This window comes from Bicyclus anynana, chromosome 9 (genome assembly GCF_947172395.1).
Source record: "Bicyclus anynana chromosome 9, ilBicAnyn1.1, whole genome shotgun sequence".
Classification (NCBI taxonomy): domain Eukaryota; kingdom Metazoa; phylum Arthropoda; class Insecta; order Lepidoptera; family Nymphalidae; genus Bicyclus; species Bicyclus anynana.
The window spans coordinates 5,481,170-5,504,166 of record NC_069091.1 but is presented as its reverse complement, the minus strand read 5'-3'; the positions used below and the strand labels follow the sequence as shown (position 1 = coordinate 5,504,166).

The window sequence follows — 22,997 nt, the reverse complement described above, 5'->3', positions numbered from 1 at the left end:
AGGGTAGGGAATAATTGCACATAAGTCAAAGCGAAGCTTGACCGGGTCTGCTAGTTTTTAATAAAAAAATTCTCAGGCCACATAAGTTTTAAATAGATAATAAAACTTACCAGATACCTAATAACATAGCTTGTAGAAAATAGAAAGAACCGATAAAATGTCTACTATAGCAATATTTACGATCATGGCGCAGTATCGTTTATTTTAGTTTTAATAAAAATCAACTCCCGCGAGATTCCCCCGAACTCTGCGAGAGTGGTGCAGCAATTTTCCAATACAGCCATCAAGGTCCGCAGCATCCGAGCGGTAGTCATAGTCATCTTACAAGCTGAATTGATACTTGAGACACGCCGGAGCGGGTATTCTCTTGAAAGCTTTTATATTATATTATCTGAGACCTTTCAGCACGTGGCGAAAACGTCTGCGGTAGCGATCAATCGATTTGATTCGCGCATCTCTTGGGTGAAGACTTTCGAAATACGTTCCTACAATATTGTACTATAAACAATGCAATGTATGTTCGAATGTACGTACTTTTCTGACTGTTAAGGTTCCAATGTTGCTAGGAAGTTACAGTTACATAAGTAGCGTAGCGTGCCCTGTATCACAATAAATTGGGGGGCCCAAATGAAGGGCAAAGATTTCTCACAAAATAAACAAAAATTCTCACTTAAAATAAATATGACAGTGTATGTCATATTTATTTATTATATGACAGTGACTTGACTTATGTAGGATATTTCCAACTTTTGGACGCACGCTTAAACAGGGAAAAATGAGATTGTGGACGACCTACAATTTACTAATTTTTGCTTTCACACGTGAGGGGCCCCTGTAGTCCGGGGGCCCCGTATCATTGATACTGCTGATACGGCGGGAGCTACGCCCCTGAGTCACATAATGACATCAATGCTCATCATCATCATAAACTCAGATTTCGTGTAGATAAGTCATCGTCTTATGACGGCTAACGTGAGTTGGCAGTCTTATGACGATATTTGACTGATAAGTCTTAATTATCTCACTATAGAGCATAATGTGCTGTAAAGGCACCGGGAATGCAACCAGCAACTTCCTAATTAAGGGATGCTATTATAAAGTTCTTGCATGAAACCCACCATCATGGGTTCGTCTTCCATGTTTGGACTATGAATCTATCGCATTATTTCGTTAATTATCAAATATCAAACAACAAAACTACAAAAGAATCTTTACATTTGACTAAAAACCAGCCTCGAAAGGTAATCTGAAATGAATAAGTTCAGACGCTTATTTTTCGTTCCGATCTTTATCACGTAATACAATGAACATTTACGTCCGCCCGCAAAACGTTCAGGATATGAAAACTGCTGCTCATGTTGCTACGAAGCTTATTATAAGATAATCTAAGGGAAGGCTTGAGGTGGGACTTGGGAGCGTTTGAACATCACTCGTAGTTGTGTAAATTGCTTAGCGTGGCTGAGACGCCTAGGTTCCGCTTTACCGATCTCGGGTCTGGCGTAAGTACTTATTATGCAAAATCCAACGTTTTGGTTCACTGCCAGCAGCTAAACGTATACCACATACCTACACATGAATTTCCTTTATAGATGTACAAACTGAAATGAAGAAATATAATTCGTATTCTAATATAATCTATTTTGTGCTACAAAACAATTTTTATACGTATGTGAAAAGGAAAAGCTTTGCAGCTGGTTTGGTTCTTCTGCGGACCATTCCCTATTTTCTGATTTGCTCATGCTCCTTAGGTATACTGCTAGCATAACTCACTCATTCACTCGAGTGACTTTAAGGCTAAAGCCTTCTTATGAGGTCTTGAATTAACGACCACCGTCTTCTACCGAAGTCCCATGAACCTAATATTGATGTCGAAAATGTATAAAATATTAAAAAATAAACTGTAAACATAAAATAAATAACAATTTATCCAAACAATTTACATCGTTCAGAGCTCTTAGAAATATCCCGCATTATTGTAGTCATTAAACTTCACAGAAATTTTCTATTCTCTATTATGAACACTTTTCAAAGTTATACAAACTTCTGAACGAAGAAATACCTAAACAATCTAGTCGACGATTTGAAGGTACTCAAAGAAAATTAAAACCAAGTAGGTGGGTATCTAATTTTAGATTGCCTACAAAATTCTGTATAATGAGATCAGTTCGATTTACATCAAAAAGCCTTCGGGCGGATCTAATAAAATTAACAATTCTTTCGTCTGACACGGGTTGGGCATCTCGATTGAAATTCAAATCCGAAGTCTCGAGCATATCTAATATAATTAAGACGGTTCAGTAATTGAGTAGACATCCACCCCACTGTTTAAGCTAAACTTTCGTTTTTTTAAAAGTAGAGTCTAATAAAAAGCTTTTTCTTTAGTGTTCTATTAATTACCCTATCAGCAATTTTAATTAGCTGCAAGTTTATGTCTATCTTTGCTACACTTTATATTTTACGAGTTTGAATAATGTCATAATTAAGTAACTTTTGTAGCGTTTAACCGCGCGTATATAGACCAAGACGCAGCTTATTTACGCCTTGAGTAATAAATGCCTTGGTAGGTATCCCGGATTCGAAAGTAGGTATTCCAGCAAATCGTCGACGTGTCAATCTCCCACCAAATTAAAAATAATGTAGCAATATGCTAATCATCCCTTTAGTTCACTAAGTAGGTACTTTTTTTTTTTTCTTGACTAAACTTTATTATAAAAACCGTTGGTTCTCTGAGACGCACAATACTTGAAAGGTGTATCTAGACCTTTCAAGTATTGTGCGTCTCAGAGAACCAACGGTTTTTATAATAAAGTTTAGTCAAGAAAAATCAAGAAAAAAAAAAGGGAAAATATTGAGCATCCGGCCGCCAAAGTCGACAATGGTTAGACCACAGTAAATAAAGACCACAGTATATAAGATACTGGGCTAGACTATTCGCAGCTAAAAGAAGAGAGTTCGAGTCTCAGAGGAGACGCACTTAGAGAGTCGTTCCGGCCATCTACTCTGCTTCTGCCTTCGGGCCCCATCAGACTATGCTTCTGCGCGCGCTTTTTATGAAATATAACTTTTATTAATTGATATTTGTTATCGATACATATTATTTCGGACCCATATGCCATGTACCTACTACACGAAATTAATAAATGGTTTATATTAAATTTGATATGAGCCAACTACCTTATTGGAAGGCCTTTCAATGCTAAACTTCGGTTCCAGGATGGCAGGTATACACGATGATGAATTAATTATAATTGCTATTTGTAGATATAGTGATTTATTTGGAAAGAAGACCAGCTTTCCTTTCATAGTTTAATTTACGGTATAAACTTATTCAGAAAATTATAATTTACCTACTTGTTAAATAGGCATAGGGAGATAAATTACCTATATGCAGAAATATTTACAGGCAGACTTACCTACCCTAAACAAACTAATATAAATGCCATTAGAAGTACGTAACATAAATTAATACGTTTCGCGTTATATGTAAATTAGGTACTCGCAGGATAGACGCTAGCCCGCAAACACTGGGTAAATTAATGTCTTGCGTCTCACACGCCCTGGGGAGAGAACTTAAATTGTAACAATATCGGATCCGAAGCTCCACGTCTAATAAGAACGTATTCAAATTACTTGTTATACTTGTTATTTTCTGTGTTAACATATTGTTAAAATAGAATGCGCATTTGTTTTACTTGTGTTGTTTTACATGTTCACCTACCTACACGAGGTATCAATATTTAGCAAACGGTTTACTTGTTTGAATATGTTGCACTTGCTTCATTTTATTAACTAGCTGACGCCGCGCGGTTTACCCGCGTGGTTTCCGTTCCCGTAGGAATATAGGGATAATATATAGCATATAACCTTCCTCGATAAATGGGCTATTTAACACTGAAAGAATTTTTCAAATCGGACCAGTAGTTCCTGAGATTAGCGCGTTCAATCAAACAAAAAAACTCTTCAGCTTTATAATATCAGTTTAGATATTGACAAAATTGGTCACAAGAGACTTTGAGCTTTTATAAAATCATAAAGATCTAGCCATGACAGGTCCTCGACACTTTTAAAACCTAACCGTAGCTCCCCGTGGCGCAGTGGAAAGTGACCCTGCTTTTGGATCCACGGTAGTGGGTTCATGTCTCAGAACTGGAATATATATGTGCGATGAGCATGGATATTTTTCAGTGTCTGGGTATTATTTACACATTAAGTAGATATATAAGAATTTATATGTAGTAGGTATATGAATATATATTATGAAATCTTAGTAGGTATTCATAACACATTCTACGCTTAGTAGATAATGAAGTTTTGGATTAGTGAAGTATTGTCATATTAGAATATTATATTCTTACTAGCGAACGCGACTAGTGAAACTCGAAATAAGCTATCAATCCTAATTTCACCTTTTTTTTTTATTCTTTACAAGTTAGCCCTTGATTACAATCTCACCTGATGGTAAGTGATGCTGTAATCTAAGATGGAAGCGGGCTAACTTGTTAGGAGGAGGATGAATATCCACACCCCTATCGGTTTCTACACGACATCGTACCGGAACGCTAAATCGCTTGGCGGTACGCCTTTGTCGGTAGGGTGGTAACTAGCCACGGCCGAAGCCTCCCACCAGCCAGACCTGGACCAATTAAGAAAATCTCAATCGGCCCAGCCGGGGATCGAACCCAGGACCTCCGTCTTGTAAATCCACCGCGGATACCACTGCGCCACGGAGGCCGTCAAAACCTTCTATTTATGTTTTCGCATGTTTTATATTATACAGTCCATTAATCATTTTACGAAAATGTAACTGTTAACATGAATGATTTTTATTAAAATAAAACGTTACAGTTTTATTATAAGCATATGAGAAACCTCACTGCGCTTTTATGTATTATGTCCTAAAGCTCAGTCCACTGAGCTTAAGCCGTACTTTTTTACATTTTATAATAATCACACTAGCATGATTTTCGGCTACAGCAGAAATCATACAGGAAGTCGCTTACGTGCCCGTAAGTCAGTTGGAGTCCGACATAAGCCTTGCTTGCTTGAGAAGGTATCCATGAGGATTTCCCCACCTAAAAATAGGGGTGAAGTTGGTGGAAATAAATAATAAAGACCAATTTAATTCATAACATTGTATTTTGTACTTCACAACAGAATTATTGAGTATTGTTAGAGTAGTGCCTAGCTACGTACTATGCGTACAATTATAAATTCATATGTCTAACATAACGAACTAAAAATATGTGTATATGAATACCATATTGTTAAACAGTATGATTAATTCACAATATAAATCTAATAAACCTATATAATATTATATATATAAAACATCATAATATAACAATCCATGTGATACTTACTTTTAATAAGAATTTTAATACATACGATCTTATAACAACCATCAAAACTATATCAAAATAAGGTTTTATTCGATTTATATCTTAAAGAACATAACGGCTAATTCGGTTGGCGGACAAGACAAAGACAAAGAGCCTTCGATAACTCATTTTAAAAAGTCTTCAGTCAAATCTCTTCAGTTTGTTTTTAATAGTAGCAGCGACGACGGCAGCGATATTAATTACATTTAATAAATTTTGTATTGTTTTCAAATACTTGTAAGTAAAAAGAGATTTTTGATCAATCAATTAAGTCAACAATACTATTGATACATATACAATTTATATTTAAATGACGGCGTTAATTTAAACTTTGTAATATTATAACATTACTAGAAAAATATTGAACGTGTACTAGAAAAAAATATACATACATACTAGAAACTAAAAAACAGTATATTAGAAAGTGAGTAAAAGTACATGATATGAAGAATAAACTATTCGCTTTATTTGTTTTCTTTTAGTTTACACACAAACGCGATGCGCGATATGTGCGATATATAGGACAAAGATAAACAATTGACCTGGAGGCCTATTATAGTAATCTCGTTATCAACTGGCTCGTCGGGCCTTAAACAATTTACCGGGCATTTGCTTCAATCATTTAAGTACCTTCTGGCGTTAATAATATATATATAATAGTACCATTAAATATTTACGTCCTTCGGCGTTTTTTTATACATGAACCTAATTTCCTTAAAGAGTGTTTTCATTGAAGTATTTTCGCATTTAAAATTAGGCAAATGTTCTCGGTAACTATTATTATACACTGACAGCCAGTTTCTGCATGTAAAGCTAAAGTAACAGTAAAAGTAGTAAGCAGTAAAGAAGACTTTATATTTCAGTGAATAAGACTGTCACTTTTGGTTTATGACGTTACTTTGACTGTTACTTGCGATGAAGAAACTCACCGTAAGTGAACAGGTAGCCTTTTACCCGATAGCGGTCCTGGAGAGGACGCCCAGGGACTGATACACTCAGGCCAAAACACCCTTCCCGAACGGCCCTCTAAGCCGAGGTCCGAGTCTCAGAGGAGACGCCCTTAGAGAGTCGTTCCGCCCATCTACTCTGCTTCTGCCTTCGGGCCCCATCAGGCGATGATTCTGCGCTCGCAAAACCCCCCGGTGACGCCGCTGAGGTCCCTTAAGGAGCCTACGGTACTTACACAATCAGAAAAAAAAGGTCCTGGCACATCCTTCTCTATATTGTAACGGCCCGACGATTCCGTTCATAATGAGCTTACTATAGGCCCCCCAGCTGGCCTATTCACTATTTTGGTCTTTATTATCAACCTATTCAAACAATTGACAAAATGTAATTTACCTGCTGTGTGATATCCACCAGTAAGCACCGGATGACATTTATACATATAGAATCTCAATTTTGTATATGTCAACTAGCAGACGTCATAGTGAATAAGCCTACATGTCATCATCATAGTATAATTATTATGAGAACTGTCGCTATAAAAAATAATTACATTTTTTGTTCTTTAGATTTATATTAATTTTTTTCTTAAAATTGACATGCTTCTGATAACATTGAAAAACTAATATAATATAATTAACGCATTTTGAACAATCCGAACTTTTATATGAACAAAATATTGACACTATATAAACTTAATATAATTATAAAGAATATACTTTTTAACTTACACTTAATTTATTTAGATTAATTAAATTAACACTAAAATTATTGTTCAACATTAATAAGGTATTTAGTACTTAATTTTAAACTAAATAAACGTAAATATATCTATGTTACTATGTAGATATATATAACTATGTATGTATGGCACAAAACACTAAAAATTAATAACTTCTTCAATAAAGATATTGTAAAAGCTAAATATGATATTTATTCGTAGACATACGTATAGTATATTCTTAACAATGTTGCCATGTATAAACATATCAAGTGAGTGCAAACCTTAAAACGATTATATTGTAACACTATTAAGCCTACAACATTTATTTTCTTTACTAATTTCTGATTCCAAAAAAGTACTATGAAAACATACCAGAATTTTTTGGTTGTGCAAAAAAATCCATTTATTATATAGGTCTGTTGCCCCGCAGCATACACTATGTACGTCTCAATATTACGCCTGAAAAGTGAAAGGTGCGCAACCGAGGTGCAGCAGGCCGCGACGTGCGTGCCCGCACGCATGTGCACGCTGTTGGCGGCTGCGCATGATGAAAGGTGCGCAGAATAGGTTGCGCACAAAAACGTAACGCTGGCATTCGTTCATCGAATTTTACTGCCAATATTTTTTCATACCGGGGCTATATATGAAAAATTATATTATATTGGATTTTACTCCATAAAAATCGTTATGGAGTAAACTCCAATAATTTATTTTTCGATTTCACAACAATGTCGAACAACTTCAGATATGGAAGCCCTTATGGAATGGATTTTCATCCAACTCCAAATAAGTTATCCCGCTTCCATCTTGGCTTGCATCATCACTTACCATCACGTGAGGTTTAACTCAAGGGCCAACTTGTAAGGAATTAAAAAATACTAAATCATTAAAGATTTGCACGCACTACTCTCTGTCAATTATATCATTTCAGTATAATGAAAACAATATTTCATACAACATTTCATATTTCTGTAACAAGCGTATTAATTTGAAAGGCACGTAACATTAGTCTAATCACATAGCACCATCCACATACACCAATGTGCGTTATTAGCCTTGTAAAGAAGCGTTATTGCTTATTATGCCTCCGTATATAATATATTTACAAAATCTATATCAGTGTAAATAACATTTCGTATTTTATAAATACTTTATAATATAATATACAATTTAGTTAAGGGTGATACACTCAGGCTTTAAGCGGTTATTGCGTAGCAAAGGCGATTATTTTTCGAACGTACGATATATTTTTAATTAGATCAAATATCGATTAATCGAGATGCGGTCTTGAATCCTGTAGGATCCAATATTTTTAATTAATATGTATTTTCAGGCTATCTTTTATCCACAAATATTGGATACCTTACAAAAAAAACAATGAAATTTAATAAGTACACGTACTTATTAAATTTCATTGTTTTCAATCTCAATCTCTACTTATGGATTTCGATTTAATCGATTATCGATTATAATAATTAATATGTCAATCAATAAAATGTACATATTAATATGAAAATCACACAAGTTTTGTATAACTATTATATTGCTAACTTGTACAACCGCGTATTGCTTAATTGGTGCGATAAATATTAATTTTTACACACAAAGCTCGTTACTTGCTTTATAAAACGATTTATATTTATTTTATTAAAGGAAATGGTCCAAAATTGTTAGAAGCATAGGCTTTATCTTTATTTTATGAATACATACAAGGAAAAGAATATATATTTATCTATTTCTGTTTATTGAATCACGAATTCATTTCTGAATTTCTTCGGATTGTTTCATTGAAATTAATATTTTATTGCTAACTGTCTGTGACTGGAAAGGCATTAATTGGAATAGGGATGATGACAGTTTTTTAAATTGTATATAAATTAGAAGTATGCTTATAGTAAAACCATTTCCTAAAAGTAACAGGATATATAATATAGGAGCTTCAGGAATTTAAGGGTCAGATTTGGGGCACTGCCACCGACCCCTCAAAAATGTCCCATACAAAATGTCACGAATTAATGACATCGTTGGTTCGCTGATCGTTAGATTTGTAAGGGTGTTGAAAAAACAAAATTACAAATATCTTTGTCATTTGTGGGTTCATGTTTATAGTTCAAGTATTGAAAAATGTCACGTTAAATGTAAGGTAGCTAAAAATGTATTTAGTAGATTTTGAAATTTTATAATTATATTTATTTTGCAAACATCCAGTCAATCTTTGGTTTTTACATATTATTCAGCAAATATTGACCTTATTTACCCGAATGTCTCATAAAAATCAATATATTCAAACCCAGTCATCGCCCCATTGCATTTTTATGTCTACCAACGTATTTAGTTCGATATATACACTATTTCCAAATTTAAACAGTTTATATACTTGGTGTAGGCACATAGACTTAGTCAGAAATGGACCATCTCTTTTAATGTTTTTGTAATAAAAGGTTATAAACCAAACAGAACAACTTTTTTGTATTTGTAAATTGACAAGGCTTTATATTTTAAGTGCACAAGTGTCAGCCCAAAAAATATTATCTTGTGTAGGTTTATTAGTTCACTTGTCCACTGCACATTGCCATTGTAACCTAACAAAGTTCCACCTTAACAGTCCGACTTAAAGCCGAAATCGCAGAAGTCACCAACCCTGTGATCACTGCAGAGTGCACCACCCGCGCAATAGTCAAAGGTTGACGACCCCGTTCTCCGTGTAATACTCACCAACACCGTCACCGTTGACTTGCTGATCCCTGATGACTATAGTGGGGTTGTTGGAACAGGAATTGTTTGAAAGGGTCCGGGAGGTTTTGCACTTCTGACATTCGACGACGACTATGGAGTTTGTGTCCATGTCGGTCTCCGTACTGCTTGTTCGTGTCAAATGGTGTGCATTGCTCTGAACGCGATGATCAGCTATAGCACGCCATAGACGCAGTTCGACGCCACCCCTGAAAGGATACATTTTAATAATATGAGACGTATATCTTAGCTTAACTTCAGAAATACTCAACCAGCACGTCAGATTAAGATAAGGTAGATGAGTTGATCGCTTAAAGGTGTGCATTTCGAAATCTGTCAATTTGAGCGTAACGTAAATGGAATGGAAGGGTTCCAAAGTTACAAAATAAAACCCTTATATTTCTGTTATAGAGCCACAAGCGCGAATAAATTTTAACTTATTTTAAATGAAATAATCGCTTATGTTTTCTGATGATCAGTAAGCTAATGTAATAAAAATTATCTTTAAAGTGTGTAGTTTTTTTCCCCACCAAGGGAAAAAAGTATATAACCATTTATTCTTTCTATCATCTAATCTACCAAATCTAATCGACTAACATAATCTTGACCTTTCAAAAGTGCTTGTAAACTAAGCCTAATTGAAATAAATGAATTTTGACTTTTGACTTTGACTCCCATAACGCTTTAGTAACTGCAAATTTAGTACCCCGGCTCCGCTACTAAAAGGAACTTACTTAAGATTGAGTCTCGCGATGTCCTCCCTCTGAACGTGTTGCAATAGATCAGGCAGGGTGTAGTTCTGGTTCACGAGAGCGACGGCCGCCTCCACGGGAACGCCGCGCGGTGTCAACCATTCGCGAAAAGCTTCCAACTGCTCGCGGTCATCGTCAGTCGTGTCTACACTGGGTGTATGGCTTCTGGTGCTATAAAATACATAATGAAAGTAAATATTTAAATATTAATAAAAAAAAACTTATGAATAAGGTAAAATAAGGTTGTTTTCACACAGATATATTCAAATGCGACGCAACCTACATAGTAGTATGTATTAGAAACGACCTTCACCCACCTGTTTAAGACGATGTGTTTTACATCAAAGTTAGTAGTAGTAAAGTTAAAAAATAGTCTGTCTATCGAACTATTATTAACCAATTTTAATGATAATTTGGTCAGGAGTTCTTGAGGCCACATACTCGCAATATATTTTTAACGTACTAATTTTAATTTAAAACAGTTTTCATCCATTAAACAGATGGGCGAAGGTCGTTTCTAATACGAATCTTAGACTAACAGGTTCAATGCTAACCCTGTCTAAGAAGGAAAATAAATCGGTCAAACTCGGAATAAGAGTCAATAAAAGCTATAAACTATAGTGTTTATCAGATACGGTGGCAGTTGCCTTATGATGTTCATAATACGTACTATTATCGTGAATCGCGTCAAACTTTCAAGAGTAAAACGAACTGTCACCGTACCCATGCTATCTGAAAAACACTTTGATATACACCTTCATGTTGGCGTTCTTTAAGTTTACTCAAAAGTCTCATAAAATCTCAAGTTATTCAAGGTCACATACTTGGATGTCTTTTCCACAATTTCTCGTAAAATTTGCGTTTGCATTTTTTGCTCCTCCAACATTACTTTGAGCAAGGCTTGATACTGTTGGTAGCTTTCGATCAGTTCTTGTTGAAGCCTGAAAATATATATTATTACAGACATCTTACATGTATATCATATTATACACACTTCATGCGAAGCTGAATTACACAATAGACAGCGCGAGTGCTACAATGGCTAATTACGTGCGACTTACTTATGGTTGTCTTGCCTAAGCTGGTGCAGCTGCAGGGGGTCTCTGGTGGAGGTCGCAGTGGAGAGTGCGGAGGGCGACACGTCGGCTGCACCGCCGCGCCTCTCAGCTTCTTGGCCAGCCAAGTTTGCGCCTAGTTCTAAAGGGGAATGTGTGAGTAATGGATAAAACTCATTATATCGTCTCGGAGTCGGACCCGCTCCGTACCGCCTCGAGCCCGTTCAGTAGTTCTTAGTATGAAACACTATACTTCAAGGCTAATAAGATACGTAGCATAGACAGCTCGCCTCGGGACCAGCTTATCGCGCACAGTCCCCGCGATTACGTGACTTCGTATGGTCGGAGAACTGGTGGACATTTGATACGAGTAGCTTGTTCTCCTAGCTACCCGACAACACCGTATTAGACACTTGGTTGGGGATTTTTTTTATGCAAAATATAAATCATTGAGTATATTTTTTACATAAAATATCCTTTAAGCAATTTGTAATTTTTATACCATTGGTCGCCGAGTGAACAGCGAGGCGATACGGAGCTGGTCGATGTTCGAGGCGACATAATGACTTTTGTCGCTGATATATTAGTTTTACCGAATTTCACTAGCGGACCGACTATAAATTCGTAAGGCTTGAAAACTTGTTTTTAACAAAAGTCGAGGAAACTATTTTTCCGGAATAAAAATGGTAGGTTTGGTATGTGTTAATCCAGGGTATATTTTTTTTCCAGCCAAATCGGTTCATTAATTACAGTGTTACTAACAAACATACACACACAAAGTCCCTTTAGTAATGAAGAATTTTAAATATCAATGTTACCTCTGACGATAATATACCTAACAATGTAACGCATTAAAAAAACACTCGTTTGCATTTTCGTTACATAAAAACGGGACCTGCTGATAACTATCTGATAGTCTAAGCGTAAGATTTGTCACATTCTTACTTTATGTCAAACTAGCGGACGCCCGCGACTTCGTCCACGTGGAATTCAGTTTTTCACAAATCCCGCGGGAACCATGGATTTTTCCCGGATGAAAAGTAGCCTATGTGTTAATCCAGAGTAAAATCTATTTCCATTCCAAATTTTAGCCAAATCGCTTCAGTAGCCGCAGCGTAAAAGAGGAACAAACATACTTTTTGACGGCATTACAAAACGGAGGTCCTGGGTTCGATCCCCGGCTGGGCAGATTGAGAATTTGTTCAGGTCTGGCTGGTGGGAGGCTTCGGCCGTGGCTAGTTACCACCCTACCGGCAAAGACGTACCGCCAAGCGATTTAGCGTTCCGGTACGATGCCGTGTAGAAACCGAAAGGGGTGTGGATTTTCATCCTCCTCCTAACAAGTTAGCCCGCTTCCATCTTAGACTGCATCATCACTTACCATCAAGTGAGATTGTAGTCAAGAGCTAACTTGTAAAGAACAAAAAAAAAAAACTTACACACTTTTACAGTTACACACAAACTTTCGCCTTCATAATAGTAGTTTGATAGTGTGATAACAAAAACAAAACATTTGTATAATTCATTCGACACTGACATTCTTACTTTATGTCAAATAACATAAATAATTCATTCATACACTTATCATAATGTGGTAAAACAGTTATCAAAAAATACTCACCAGGCGACAACACAGTAATGGCGGCTTGCACAGCATTCCTAACTAAATTATCCAAAGCGAACATCCAATGCGGCTTGATACTGTGCATTCGCAACACAACGTTCACAGCCTCTTGGAACATGTATATGGCGGAATGCAATTCGTTTATCGCATTCGTGTCGAAGTCGAGTTCCTCCTTCAGTGCTATTATAGCGCGCTCGATCACGCCTCTGTTTTGGTCGGTGATGTATTCCTTTAGCGCACGGCGCAGTGTCTCCAAGTGATTCTGGTCGCGGAAATAGGCTAAATTAGTCATGGACGTGACTAAGGCCTACTTCGGACTGCTTTAGTATTTTAGTCGAGTACGAACGATTTTTGGGCGGTAAATCCAAAAATTGTTCGTACTCAAATACTGAAGTAGTCGGAACTAGGCATTAAGGTATAGTATAGACATTAGACCATCTCAACTCTGACGTGGCGCGGCGAACCTCATAATATATATACTTTCGACTTTACTTCAAAATGGTTTATTTCGGGTAGGCTTTAGACGGAGTTAAAATAGACTACTTATAAGCGTGCCGTTAATAATCAAATCGATTTTGACATTGATTTTGCCGTGATTTTCACAACACACTACACTCAACCTTTTGACACTTGTCAGATAGACTTCAAAGTCTGCAAAAACGGCCACGCATCTTGTTAGGACTATGGAACGAGTAAGTATTTTTGGCAGAATGCTTCAAAAGTGGATTTAAAAAATAAGAAAACCAACGGTTTCACAATATTTGACACGACAACTTAATTAGCAAATCGAACTGTAACCAAAATAAGACTCTAGAATGGCAGATAATGATCTTGAGTGGAGTCACGTACTTGTGAACATACATCATTCAAAGTACAAAGAAAATTGAAGAATCTTGTGAACTAAGGAAAAAATAAGATTTTCATACCATTGTCAAAACCGTAGTACCGAAGTCCTGTTGTATGCTGAGCATCCATTTTGAGCATATTTTCTCGCTGTCCTGCTCTAACACTCGCGACAGTGTGAAACGGCGCTGCGAGTCTTTCTTCAGGAGGTAGAATCCATCGTGCTCTGTATCTATAGACGACCGCGGGACATTCGGCATATCCACCTACATAATTTAAAAATTATAACATATTATATTGAATGGTAATATTTTGGTACTTTTAGATTACTATTTTCATAATATATTGTGTGTTATACACTTATGAAATCCCGACGTTATCCCGTTGATGGGACGTAAGAGGGAGGGGTATATAAACATAATTCCTCTATAAGCGGATTTTACTTTTGCTGTAGGTCCAGGATGCGTCAACGACATTTAAGAGTTCCCGTCCGAGAAAAATAAATTGTCGACCAATAGCGGCGGAATTTAAACTGTCAACCTCTCTTTCCATTCCTCAAAGAGAGAGCGATAGTTTCGATAATAAACCTTGGTCAAGACTTGGTCGCTAACTATGGGCCTCATAAGAAGGCTCAGAGTCACACAGCGGGCGATGGAACGAGCTATGTTAGGAGTATCTTTGCGTGATCGAATCAGAAATGAGGAGATCCGCAGAAGAACCAAAGTCACCGACATAGCTCAACGAGTTGCGAAGCTGAAGTGGCAATGGGCGGGGCACATAGTTCGAAGAGCCGATGGACGTTGGGGTCCCAAAGTGCTGGAATGGCGACCCCGCACTAGTAAGCGCAGTGTTGGCCGACCCCCCACCAGGTGGACTGACGACATCAAGCGAGTCGCAGGGATTCGCTGGATGCAGGTGGCTCAGTATCGTGATGTCTGGAAGTCCTTACAAAAGGCCTATGTCCTGCAGTGGACGTCCATCGGCTGATATGATGATGATGATGATGAAGTAATCCCCCGAAGACACAACATATGTAGGCAACTTTTTCTCGATATAATAGACTACAACAAGCCCATGGACAAATTATTTAATTAATCTGTGAAATGAACCAACTTGAATAACGTTTAGAAGGCTGTTATATCAGAAACTACTACTATATCAGAAAATAACTCTGAGCACATATATATTATTTATTTAAACAAATATTAACTACCTATAATTTTTGGGCGGCATAATTATTAAACATTATTGTCCGTGTTTAATAATATTCTGAACATGATGCCGTACATTTTACAATGACCTTATATCATAAGGGTGTAGGGATAAGGTTTCGACCCGTGCGCTGGAAATATGTAGGCGTTTACGGGTAAAGTATCTGTATATATGTACAAAAGGAATTACACAAATTCCCTACAGTAATAAATGATCTATATTGCTTCTGAAAATATCGGCGAATTAAAAATTTGTACTGATTTCTTATTCCGGTACCACCGCTTTTGTACGGCACTAGGTTTATCGATATCTATTTTTAATCATCTATACACCTATAATAAATCCGTACATTAATTAGTCGTAATTCTTCATTTGTACCTGAGGTATTCCATTCACTCACGTACTCACCTGTACCGCTCAGAAATGACGGCATAGTGCTGAGAGTTATTTTCTGATATAGTAACAGCCTTCTAAGCGTTATTCACGTTGGTTCATATCACAGGTAAATATATATTCAAGACCTTGTAGTCTAGTAAGACGTGCACCAAGTTATGGTGCACGTCTTAGTCCTATTGGAGAAGGTAACATAAAGGTTATCATACCTCAGGTGAGAGTAATCCCCCTGAAGAGCTTCTTCTATTCAGAATTGTGTCATTGTTATCCATCTCGTCAGTTGACGGCGTATTTGGCATTGTGCTAAAAAGTAAATTATACATAAATCCTAAAAATAAAATATGCGCAAAATATTAAAAACATTATTCATAATATGTATCAGAAACCCTGTCAGACCTATTTGGAAGCATTAGGTAACTTGTAATAGTTCTATTAATAGTATTTATCGTAAAAGAATATATTATCATATTTTTTCACCCTGTAGAAAATCAAATAAATAGTACAAAGTTGTGAAAACTTATATGGCATCAAGAGACGTGTGCCATTACCCTATATTTATGTAAACCTACTATAATAAACTTAAGACTAAATACATAAGGACTAGTATCGCACCCAAATTCACGAACAAAATTTTCTGCCATTTTCTTAGGAATACTAGCTTAGATTTCATACATATTTTAAACTAAACTAGCAGTTTTTGTTAATTTTTTACACCATATAACTACACAAAAAGGTATTTTTACGGAGGTTTTTAACCGACGGACACGATTAAACTATGAAACATCGATTCTTTAGAGACAGTGTTTATAATGGCATAAGATCGTTGATCATATACGTTGACAGAAAAATAATGTCTTGCGAGGCAGGTCTTTATCTAATTAGTCTGAGATAATAAAGGATTGACACCGAAAGGAGATGGTCCATTTCAGGTCGACTCTTGTACCCCGTATCATTAAAATTTAAAAATTACAAGGATTTAATTAAAATTTATTAAAGTGGACAAATCTAACTAAATAAAAAGAAATAAATTAAAAAACCCAAGATTTTGAGTTAAATTAAGATGGCGCCCTTTTGACAATTGACAGCAAACGTCAAATCGATTACTGCATTGAAAACGTCATCAATCCGCCATCATACCCATAATAATATTGCATTTCTTGGGAGATAATAAATATTATTTCGAAAGAAATAAAAAAAATCGTAGATAATCAAAAATAGTTAAAGAAAATATTTTCTTTTATTTCCGCTAGGGTACAATGACTGATCCTGGGCTCCATACAATTTTGGACAATCTCCTTTATGAGGATTTTAAGTAACGAGATATTAAATAATATTTTTATCTATTTTTCTATATAAAAAATATTGAAATTCCTGTGAAATATATGCTCCTTCCGGGTCTGACACGATTTTCGGTACACATAGTTTTATAGAGCAATCAACGTTCAAATATTTATCAAGCGTTAGTAAGGTGTTATGGTAAGTGTTATGGTGTTTCATTGTGGAGATTAATTTAAATATAACAATTGTGTTCACTTATACTGGAGATTGATATACATTGCTATCGAGTTCGATGATAAAAGCACAGTGATAAGAACTGCGGACCGATTTAATAGGCTCATTTATTTTATAATCAGTCATGACATACTACACAATGGATGATTTCATAGAATTCAATATTTAAGAACATTACGGATTCCAGCTTCAATTATTATTCAAATTAATTTATTAGTTATATTGTTAATTATTATTACCATTTTAGTTTTACTGTATATAAGCATAGATTATAAAGCAGAAATAATATTATATCGATTAAAAATTACAATATTAAATATTAGCTATATTTTGCTTTACACCAGTTGTTATTTATTGACATAAACGGATATATATAGAAGATGCATATAACGGGCTTCTGAATTTTTTTTAAATAATTTCAAAGAAGATTTTTTCTGGATATTGACATATTATATTTCTAAACTGATTATAACAGAAAATGTCTGGGTATTATATAAAATGTTCCTGTGTAAATTTTGAAAATATTGAAATCTATACTAATATTACAGAGATTAAGTTTGTGGTGTTGTAGGGATAATCTCTGAATCTATTGAACCGATTTTGAAATTTCTTTAACCACTAGAAGGCCACGTTATTTGTGTGTGTCATAGGCTATATTTTATCACCGTATTCTCACTGAATGAGAACTACGCTGGTAAACTGGGGTGTCGGCTTGTTATTTATATAATGAGAAGAGCATAACATATACATATTATCAATGAATCCTCACCAAAAATATAGTATTCTATGAGAAATTACGAGTGTTTTAATTAGAAAAAAAAGTAGTGTGCGAACTAATAAAGCTATAAAATATAAGATATAAAAAGAATATTTTGATCATTCAAAAGAGTCTAACTAACTAGTCTGTTTGTCACCAAACTCTAAAAGTATTTTACGAATTGATTTGATATATTTACAAACTTCCCATTTTAGATTTGATCCCGAAGTAACGGAAATACTGGAAATTTTAAAAACGAACTACAACGAAGCGTGGGTATTTAGCTAGAATGTTTAAAAGTCTAGATTTGCATTATAAAAAAAAAATAAAGCGGATAATTCAAAACAGCGACCTACTAATCCACGAACATTCCTAAATATACACTGTAATATATCCCTAATATCTCTGTATACCATCCCCCATATATATACCCTGTACTATCACCTTAAAGGTATACGCCGAAATATCACCATATACTCGTATACTCCGTAACATCAACATATATAGCCAACTATATCCCCATATCTACAAATGTGGTACAAATGATTACCTGCTATTCGACAAGTCCGGTGGGTATATCAGAATCGGCGAGAGCATCGACGATGCCGTCCTAGTGATGGTAGGGTTAGACCGGACCGTTTTAACCCTTGGCGGCGGAAACAAATAGATGCTTAGTGGGCGCACACCAAACTTTGTCTTTAGATGTTAATTTGTAGAGAAATTCTACAAAAGCGTTAATAATTTTGGCAAATTAATTTGAGTTGTCCTTTTAGAGCCTTTATTAGATAAACCGACGCAAAATAAGGCAATATAAATAAAAAACCTTGAAATTCTCAATGAATTTATAACCACCCGAACGTACTTCACCCACAATAGAGACTAGCCATTTATGCCATCTATTTAGAAGATATGTTAATGCACAGGTGTTAACAAAAATATGTGTATTATATGTTTCTACTAAAACTGCTGTTTTGCAACACACGACCGTGCTCTCTCGCATACAGGAAGTATCAATTCCCCACTTTTCGCAGGCAGCTAACGATTTTGTTCCCGAAAACTAACCAAAAAGAATTGGTTTGCCTCACAATAATACGGACTAATTATTATTATTATTATTAAAAGTTTTGATTTAAGACAAAAAGGAAAATTTTGTATTTTTTGTATGCAACGAATTAACACAAAATACTGGACCGATAAAAAAAAGTTGGCTCCCAATAGAGAATTGCAATAGCAGGAAGTAACATGGGCTATATTTTATCCCTGTATCCCCCACGGGAATGGGAAAACTGCGAGGCTCTGCTAGTATTTTATTAAGAAAGTTTTATTACTGTTATTAAAGTTATAAAGTAAAGTAAAGTACTAACAGTACTTGAGTAAATAATCAATTAATTACTAATCAATCGATTCGATTATCATAGGCTCTAAAGGACAACCAAAGTTTTATTCAATATTTAACCAATTAATATCGTTAAAACGCTTAAGAAATTCGACCAATTAATTAAAAATAATTGTTCTGTTAATAATGAATTCGACAATGTGTTTCAGTTTACGCGTAAAATAAATCTAAAGACAAACAAATATAACTGACGGTGCTACGACTAAATCAATCACATATTTATTTGTATGTAACTATTTGTTACTAATGAATGGTAAAAATGGCCATTTTGAAAGAGAGATTAGTTTATAACTGGCATGAACATGAAAACATAAAAATACAAACGAATATATGATATTAATTAATTTATTTTTTATATAAACTCCAAATAATTTCGCCACCAAATACATAAAACCACCTCCCTTTCACCATAACAATGATGGGTATGTAAATGACGTCACACAATGCAAATAAACAAAATTTAACTCTTCAACATAAACCCATAACAGCCATATAAAACATCTCTATTGGAAATACATGCAAATAAATAAGTGATTATTTCTACTGGATAATATTTTGATGTTAACGTTTGATATATGAAATGATATAAGAAAAAAAGCAATAAATTGAGTTATGCATTTTTTTTAAAGATTAGTCATTTGAGATTTAAGGTGTAATATTTTCAGGCAATTATGATAAGGTAAGAGTTTCTATTAGCTCAAACAGTGGGTTATAAAAGATAATACAAAAGTAAACATTAAAACAATAATTTTAATAAAAATATTTCATTTATGATATTTTATAGCTAACTAATTAAAATCTTTAAACATATAAATAAAATGGTATCTATAATTTCATTTATATCAAACGTTAACTCGTAGACAGAGAAGTATATAGACAGATAGAAAGTAAACTATGCGTAGATTTTGTAAGAAAACGAGACAAGGCAATTAGATGTTTGGTAACATGCGCGTGCCATGTACAACGATGTTACAAAGAAATATAAGTATCAAGTAAAGTTACCTTCAAATATATTGATAAAAAATAATTTAATGTAGTGTTTCGGGATTTGTTTTTCATTTGAATCATAACGCACGCCAATCATTCGTCTATTGACCTCTCTGTCTGCACGTTTATCAAATTAGACAAGATCTAAAATACTATGGGGATCTTGGAAATCAAAATCCATGCTTTTAATACATCATCTCTCAAAATGGAAGCAACTCTAAGACATCATGTGGGAAAATTAATAAGTCTGCCGTGTATTGAATTATTTTTAGCTGGCATCTAAAATAACATGTTCACACGATGTGCTTGTGTTATGTCCATGAAAAACATACTTAAGAAAGAAATTCCTAAATGAGTGTGCATACATGCAACACATGTGGATCAATATTTAACAATTAGTCGAGCTGTTTGGAGCAATTTTAATAAAATTCGGCAATATTGCTTCCAATTTCTCAACCAAACTCAATACTTCAATGTTGTTCAATGTCGTCGACACGTATTGTCAAATGAATATATGATATTCGGTAGGAAAATTTTAGTACCTCATTACGATGTGGATGCTACATAGAGCAACTTCCAGGGTTAGGGTTTCAAGTATTGCAGTTAATTCTTTCATGTAGTTGTGACTTCATAATTAGGCAAAATTGCTTAAAATGGAGCAATTTTATAGACAATTAAAATTGCTCCTTTCCGTGCAAGTTGTCATCGTGGTGAAAGTGACTAAAACGATATTTTCCGTTCATTCATAGACAATACAGAAGCAAAACTTGTGAATGTGTGCCACGAAAAATAACTTCAATACAAAATGTATGGACACTTACTCGATGTCTGGTGAACTTGGAACAATTCCGGGAAGACTCGGTTCGGATATTTTCTTCTGAGAGACCAATCCACGAGCTTTATCCGCCGGCACAGAAACACTGCGACTGTAGTCTACACTATTCCCTAGGCGACTGCTCGACTTTTTCTTTCTAAAACCAAGTAAATTAACTGATAAGTTGAGCCCGAGTATACATAAAATAGTTAGCGACCAAGTCTAGGTCTAGTCTTGGTCGCTAACTATGGGTCTCATAAGAATGCTCAGAGTCACACAGCGAGCGATGGAACGAGTTATGTTAGGAGTATCTCTGCGTGATCAAATCAGAAATGAAGAGATCCGCAGAAGAACCAGTCACCGACATAGCTCATCGAGTTACGAAGCTAAAGTGGCAATGGGCCGGGCACATTGTTCCAAGAGCCGATGGTCGTTGGGGTCCCAAAGTGCTGGAATGGCGACCCCGCACTAGTAAGCGCAGTGTTGGTCGACCCCCACCAGATGGACTGACGACATCAAGCGAGTCGCAGGGATTCGCTGGGTGCAGGTGGCTCAGTATCGTGATGTTTTTTTTTATTCTTTACAAGTCAGCCCTTGACTACAATCTCACCCGGTGGTAAGTGATGATGTCATCTTAGATGGAAGCGGGCTAACTTGTTAGGAGTAGGATGAAATTTCACACCCCTTTCGGTTTCTACACGACATCGTACCGGAACGCTAAATAACTTGGCGGTACGTCTTCGTCGGTAGACTTGCAAACAGTTGTTTAGAAGTCCCTACAAAAGGCCTTTGTCCTGCAGTGGACGTCCATCAGCTGATATGATGATCATGGTGATACATAAAATCGAATCACTCCATTGACTGATTCCACATTTCAACTTGCAAACAGTTGTTTTTTTTTCTGTAGGCTCTTAACGTAGGCTGATAAAGTCCACTGATCCACATCGTACGGATCGCATCGAGCGAATTTTATCTACCGTAAAATTAAAAATCAGTTTGATGCGATGCGTCTAATTCGTACGATGTTGAGCTGTGGACGCCCTACCATTAATGGGACCTCGGCGCCGCCTTCAAACCCATCACCAGATACCTAAGGTAAAATGTTATTTTACATCATAATACATACATATATAAATAAACTAAATAAGTACTAACTCGCACAGAAATGGATCTTCGAGTAACTCGGACGCAGTGGCTCGATTTTCCGGGTCAGCAACAAAACATCGCAGTATGAAGTTCTTTGCCCTCAACGACAGTTCGCTCGGTATCTCCGGGTGCATTTTATAATATCCCACCTGGAAATATTTATTTCCGAAATTCGATCACATTTATATAACTGCTCCCCGCAATGTTAACCGCGTCATATAGGTATGTACCTATTTGTAATTTCATTTTTCTGGGATAAAAAGTAGCCTGTATTAATCCAGGCTATAATCTATCTCAATTTCAAATTTCAGCCAATTCGGTTCAGTAAATCGACGTGAAAGAATAAAAAACATTCATACTATCATAACCATCAGTTTTTCGCAAATCTTACAAAAACCATGGATTATTCCATATGTTAATCCAGGGAATATGCTGGGATATACGAAAATAGATAATAATCTATATTCGTTTTAAATATCAGCCAAATCGGTTCAGTAGTAATTTGTATGGATGTTTGTCCAAATAAACATCCATACAAACTTTCGCTTTTATAATATTAGTAGGATTAAAATGGCAGACATGTTTATGTTTGTAGAATGAAAGAATTTATATATAAAAAAAATCCAAAGTAAGTAAATATGCCAACCAATTCACAGAGCTAACGTAACAGATATCATAACTTTCCGAAGGCAATAAATACTATATGAGGTTTTTGAATTCCTAAAT

The 22,997-nt window shown here is 35.5% G+C and overlaps 1 protein-coding gene across 2 annotated transcripts in view; it reads right to left on the bottom strand.

The window, feature by feature from the left end:
- Positions 1-5,128: 5,128 nt before the first annotated feature.
- Positions 5,129-22,997, bottom strand: part of LOC112058316 (mitogen-activated protein kinase kinase kinase 15) — a 35,696-nt gene continuing 17,827 nt past the window's right edge. Inside the window, exons 16-25 of one of the 2 annotated variants that reach the window (XM_024099038.2) lie at positions 22,281-22,420; positions 21,133-21,282; positions 18,479-18,574; positions 15,869-15,962; positions 14,138-14,320; positions 13,209-13,473; positions 11,594-11,729; positions 11,357-11,473; positions 10,515-10,703; positions 5,129-9,989 (exon numbers count right to left, since the gene is read on the bottom strand). In XM_024099038.2, coding sequence (XP_023954806.2) covers positions 9,725-9,989; positions 10,515-10,703; positions 11,357-11,473; positions 11,594-11,729; positions 13,209-13,473; positions 14,138-14,320; positions 15,869-15,962; positions 18,479-18,574; positions 21,133-21,282; positions 22,281-22,420 — 1,635 coding nt within the window. In that variant the 3' untranslated portion in view covers positions 5,129-9,724. The remainder of the gene's footprint in view (positions 9,990-10,514; positions 10,704-11,356; positions 11,474-11,593; positions 11,730-13,208; positions 13,474-14,137; positions 14,321-15,868; positions 15,963-18,478; positions 18,575-21,132; positions 21,283-22,280; positions 22,421-22,997) is intronic. The other variant, XM_024099039.2, reaches the window with a different exon arrangement.